The sequence below is a fragment of the Myotis davidii genome, unplaced genomic scaffold (assembly GCF_000327345.1).
Source record: "Myotis davidii unplaced genomic scaffold, ASM32734v1 scaffold348, whole genome shotgun sequence".
NCBI lineage: Eukaryota > Metazoa > Chordata > Mammalia > Chiroptera > Vespertilionidae > Myotis > Myotis davidii.
In genome coordinates this window covers 387187-392600 of record NW_006298965.1, presented here as the reverse complement: position 1 = coordinate 392600, position 5414 = coordinate 387187, and the positions used below count along the sequence as shown (strand labels likewise).

Here is a 5414-nt window from a genome sequence, read left to right as displayed (position 1 = left end):
CGGGGCTGGCAGCTTCGATGAATTTCTCATTTAAATGGTAAAGAACGAAGGGAAGCCGCTAATGCCGGTTTCAGCCTCGCGGTGACATTTTGGGGCACCTGGTTTCTGGACCGCCTCATCCCCGGGTGCATCCCGGTACCGGATGGGTCTGTTTCCATTTCCTGCCCGTGTTCCTACGGTTCTGGCCTGGGGTGGCGCATCCCCAACAGGGCAGGGACCGGCCTCCCCAGCGCGGGCTCGGGTCTGCCCGGCCCCGGGGGAACCCAGGGTGGCTGCAGGGACCTGCGCCAGCGAAAGAGCTCGGAACACAGTGTTGCTGTTTAGAATTTTCATGGCATCCCCACCTGGCACTCCCCTTTGCGCGGGCCTTATATAATAAAAGCCTAATATGCAAATTGACCGGCAGAAGACAGGTGGAACGATTGGTCACTATGACACACACTGACCACTACGGGGAAGATGCTCAACACAGGAGCTGCCCCCAGCCTGCAGGCCCCAGGCCAGCCAAGGCAGGTGCCAGCAAGGCCCCTCTTCCGTGCCCCCCCCCCATCGCCCTGTCTGTCACCCCACAGATTGGCCCTGATTGCCAGCCAGGCCTAAGGACCCTAACCGTGCATGAATTTTGTGCACCGGGCCTCTAGTTAAGTACAATTCTGCATAAAATGAATTTATGTAATTTCATGAGTTTAACAGAAACCCACTTGATTATGATGTACCTACTATGTGATGTGTTTTGTTTTGTTTTTTATCCTGGTGGAAAATGTAACCACAGATTTAAGAAAGCTTTCTGTATAATAAGTTTTAACTTAATGTTCAGATAGCCTTAGAACGGGAAACTCGTACTCTTTAAGATACCCAGATCAACTCGGAGGGGTACATTTTCCAAGGCAGACAGTGTGTTGTATCCGTCCTGGGACTCACCCTTCTTTTAAGCCTGCCTATTCTTATCCTCCTCTGACATCATGGCATCCTTTGTCTGCTCTCGTCTAGCACTTATCCTGTATTGTAATTAACTTTATCTTGGGGTGTCCAGACAATTGTGGAGAAAATACAAAGCTTACCATGGTGTTGGTAAGAGATCTGCACTTTTTAACCTCTGGGCACCCTTGATGCTTTGTGGCGTCTTTACTCAGCCCTCATTGTTGCTGTGTCTGTTCTTCCAAGTGGCTGTTTCAGGTCTTTTTTGTTCTCCTGGCTCAGGTTCATCTCTTTTCCTTTTGCTTGGAGCAGACGAATCAGCCTTCTGTTTCTCTGGAAAAAAAAAAAAAAAGTGAAGCTTGGGGGTATGAAATTTGTCATTTCCTTTTCCCTCCACTTCTCAACTTGCCTAAACTTTTCATTCAATATTAGTTCTTGTCTGAGAGGGATGTGTTCTTGTCCCCCTCTGCAAGGCTAAACTTGTCAGTTGATAGGGGTCATCAGGCTGTTGATACGCCTAAAACCGCGTTGTGTCCTGACCTCTCCAGCTTCTGGTCTGTTAGGATCTTACAGGATTTATGGAGGAGAATGGCAGAAACACCTGAGGCAGCAGGATGTGTGGCTTCTTTATTCCTGGTTGAGAACCACCATTGGGGCCTTGACCAATACCTGTCTTCAGTAGGAGGATGGGGGTGGGGGGTGGTAATGGGAGCCTAAATGAAGTATTAACTTTTAAAAAATATATATTTATTGATTTTAAGAGAGAGGAATGGAGAGGGATAGAGAGAAACATCGATGAGAGAGAAGCATCATTGATTGGCTGCCTACTGCATGCCCCCTACTGGAGATGGAGCCCACAAAGCCAGGCATGTGCCCTGACTGGGAATTGAACTGGTGACCTCTTGGTTCATGGGTTGACGCTCCACCACTGAGCCACACCAGCTGGGCTGAAGAATTAATTAAAAAATACATATAGGTCTGTCCCATTTTCCTTTCCTCCCAACCTAAACCCTGCTCCCAGTAATCTACAGATCTGACCAATGAATTATAATGTAATTTGCCTTTAGTAACCACAGCAGATATCCATCAGTATTAATAAGGTTCCCACCCATTAAAAGAATGCCTCACAAAGTTGCATTTGGAAACTTGAAACCAGAAAACTAAGTCATCCTCATTCTAGTCACCTTTAGAGACAGTCATACACTCGAGACTTCTTTCTTTCTTTTTTTTAAAAAAATATATTTTTATTGATTTCACAGAGGGAGAGAGAGATAGAAACATGGATGATGATGAGAAAATAATTGATCGGCTGCCTCCTGCATGCCCCCTACTGGAGATTGAGCCTGCAACCTGGGCATTTGGTTAACCCTTATCAACCTGTACATTTCTTTAAAAAAAAAATCTGCTAAACTCATTCAATATTTATTGAACTGTGAACTGTTGCAAACATAGCTGAAACCTGATTTTACACATTTCTTGATTGCTATAACTTATTGGCACTGACTCATATTCATTAAGAACTTAGGCATGTAACACACAATTCTCTTACCCCTTCAATTTCTGCCGATATCTTGGGCCTTTCCATGTAAAGGGCCTCACTTTTTCTTTCCCTTTCCTTCTAGTGACTACTTACACTTTACTTCAGCCATGTGCCTCAGATGTGAAGATGGTGGTATCTTCTAGAACTTACTATTTCATTTCTTATTCCCACGATGCCCATTCTTGGATAGTTTTTTTTAAAAAATATATTTTATTGATTTTTTACAGAGAGGAAGGGAGAGAGATAGAGAGTTAGAAACATCGATGAGAGAGAAACATCGATCAGCTGCCTCCTGCACATCTCCCACTGGGGATGTGCCCGCAACCAAGGTACATGCCCTTGACCGGAATCGAACCTGGGACCTTTCAGTCCGCAAGCTGACGCTCAATCCACTGAGTCATACCGGTTTTGGCCCATTCTTGGATAGTTTTATGAAGACTTCTGGTTCATTGCTTTTCCTATCTCAAGTTGATTAGTCAGTTGATCATAATCTCTTTGGGGTCATAGATTCCTTTAAGAATGCACACACAAACAGGCACATAAAAATTGATATGAAAAATTTAAAGATTTTTCAGTATTTTCAAGCACATCCATATAATTAGTAAAGATTTCTTGGATCCCTCAGTAAATCCCTTCTCTAAATAAATATTTGTTGAATTCTTCTGGGCTTTTCTTTAACTTTGTTTCATCAATTATCCTTTTATTCTTTTTTATCCTTTATTTTTATATATCCTTGCAGATTTATAAAACAACCTAACATTTGTTATCTTTTTGATTCACACACTGTGAATTTGCCAAATGAATCTTTGAAAAACTTTTTATTATGGAAAATTTCAAACATTTATGAAAAGAGAGAAAAGTATAAGGGATCTTATGTTCTCATCACCTAACTTCCTCAACTGTCAGCTCAGCAATCTTTTCATCTGTATTTCTCCTCTACTGCAACCCTACCCTCACTGGCTACATTGAAACAGTTCCTAGGTAGCTTATAATTTTATTTTTTTAAATATATTTTATTGATTTTTTTACAGAGAGGAAGGGGAGAGAGAGAGACATTGATTAGCCGCCTCCTGCACATCTCCCACCGGGGATGTGCCCGCAACCCAGATACATGCCCTTGCCCGGAATCGAACCTGGGACCCCCCAGTCCGCAGGCCGACGCTCCATCCACTGAGCCAAACCGGTTTCGGCTAGGTAGCTTATAATTTTATGTGAAATAGTTTATTATGTATGCCTAAAAGAAAGGTTTTTTTTTAAAAAATAAATGTAATCATAATACTATTTATCATACCTAAAAAATAATTAGTTATTTCTTAATGTCATCAAATACCAAATCAGTGTTCTAATTTCCCCTTTATCCTCCCCTTTGCCTTGTTTGAACCTAGAGCTAACAAGATCCACAGATTCTATTTGGTTAGTATGTCTTTTCGTCTCTCTTAATCTAGAGGTTATCTCTCATCTTTCTCTCTTCCTTTCACCCCTGGCAGTTTTTTTAAAAAAAATATATTTTATTGATTTTTCATAGAGAAGAAGGGAGAGGGATAGAGAGTTAGAAACATCAATGAGAGAGAAACATCGATCAGCTGCCTCCTGCACACCCCCTACTGGGGATGTGCCCACAACCAAGGTACATGCCCTTGACTGGAATCGAACCTGGGACCTTTTAGTCCTCAGGCCGACGCTCTATCCACTGAGCCAAACCACTTAGGGCACCCCTGGCAGTTTATTTCTTGAAGAAACTAGCTTTATTTTTATGTTTTTGCTGTCTGCATCTCTGTCATGTTATTGTGCGTGCTCATCCAGATCCCATGTTTTTTATAAACTATAGGCTGATATGATTTAGGATTAATTTTAGTTAAGAATATATCATGGCTGGTGTGTCCCTTCCATCAGGCGATGCATAATGTCCACTTGTCTTTCCTGATGTTACTTGATGATTATTTCCGAGGACCACTGTTTAATTAGGAGTTAAGAAATGGTGATAGTTGCCCAGCTGGTGTGGCTCAGTGGTTGAGCATCAACTCATGAACCAGGAAGTTACAGTTCTATTCCCAGTCAGGGCCTGTCCGGGTTGTGGGCTGGGTCCCCAGTGGGACATGCAGAAGGCAGCCAGTCAGCGACTCTTTCTCATCGTTGATATTTCTATCTCTTGCTCCCTCTTCCTTCCTCTCTGAAATTTAAAAAAAAAAATTAAGAAAATGATGATAGTCTGATTCTGTTATTCCTTTATTCCTTCTTCACTTATTTGGAATACGTCTATAAAGGGCCAAGTTTGACATTTAAAGCTGTTTTTTTTGTGATTCTCCAGAATGGCTTCCTTCGGATGGAAGAGGAAAATTGGTGAGAAGGTCTCAAAGGTCACTTCCCAGCAGTTTGAAGCTGAAGCTGCCGATGAAAAGGATGCAGTTGAGAGTGATGAAGGGAACGGGCTTCATGCCACCAAACGCAGGAAGGAAAGTCTCCTGGAAGGCTGTGCCAGGAAAAGCAAGCAGCTGAAGGATGAAGGAGCCAGCCTGGCTGAAAATAAAAGGTATGTTTTAGGGCGGTGGTCGGCAAACTCATCAGTCAACAGCCAAATATCAACAGCACAATGATTGAAATTTCTTTTGAGAGCCAAATATTTTAAACTTAAACTATATAGGTAGGTACATTCAACTTTAAATTCACGGTTTTCGTCTTCTGTTTTTCTTAGCTGCTTCTTTGTAGCCATCTCAAACAGGGCACCTAAAAAAATGTTTCATTTTATAATAATAAAGCCACCAACACAAAAGAATTACAATTCTTAAATTGATGACAAAATTACCTGTAGGATTTGCAGGTAAAGTCCCACTGTACAGGGCATAGAAGAAATTTGAGGAAGAGACGTTTGGGAAGTGAGGGACAGGTAAGTGGAAGACTTGGGACTGGGGAGATACAGGGGGAAATACTGGGAAATGGATTTTTTTTTTTTTTTCCA

At 42.2% G+C, this 5414-nt stretch overlaps 1 protein-coding gene across 8 annotated transcripts in view; it reads left to right on the top strand.

Annotated features, from left to right (window-relative positions):
• TTC33 (tetratricopeptide repeat domain 33) overlaps positions 1-5414 on the top strand; it is a 32605-nt gene that overhangs the window by 381 nt on the left and 26810 nt on the right. For 6 of the 8 annotated variants that reach the window (XR_001515694.1, XR_001515693.1, XR_001515692.1 and 3 more), the window contains exon 2: positions 4767-4988. Coding sequence is in view for 5 of the 8 variants with exons in the window: in XM_015571008.1 (XP_015426494.1) it covers positions 4768-4988 (221 nt within the window). In the remaining 3 variants the exon portion in view is untranslated. Of the gene's footprint in view, positions 1-958; positions 1072-3843; positions 3872-4766; positions 4989-5414 lie in introns of those variants that run through there. The other 2 variants (XM_015571004.1, XM_015571005.1) reach the window with 2 other exon arrangements.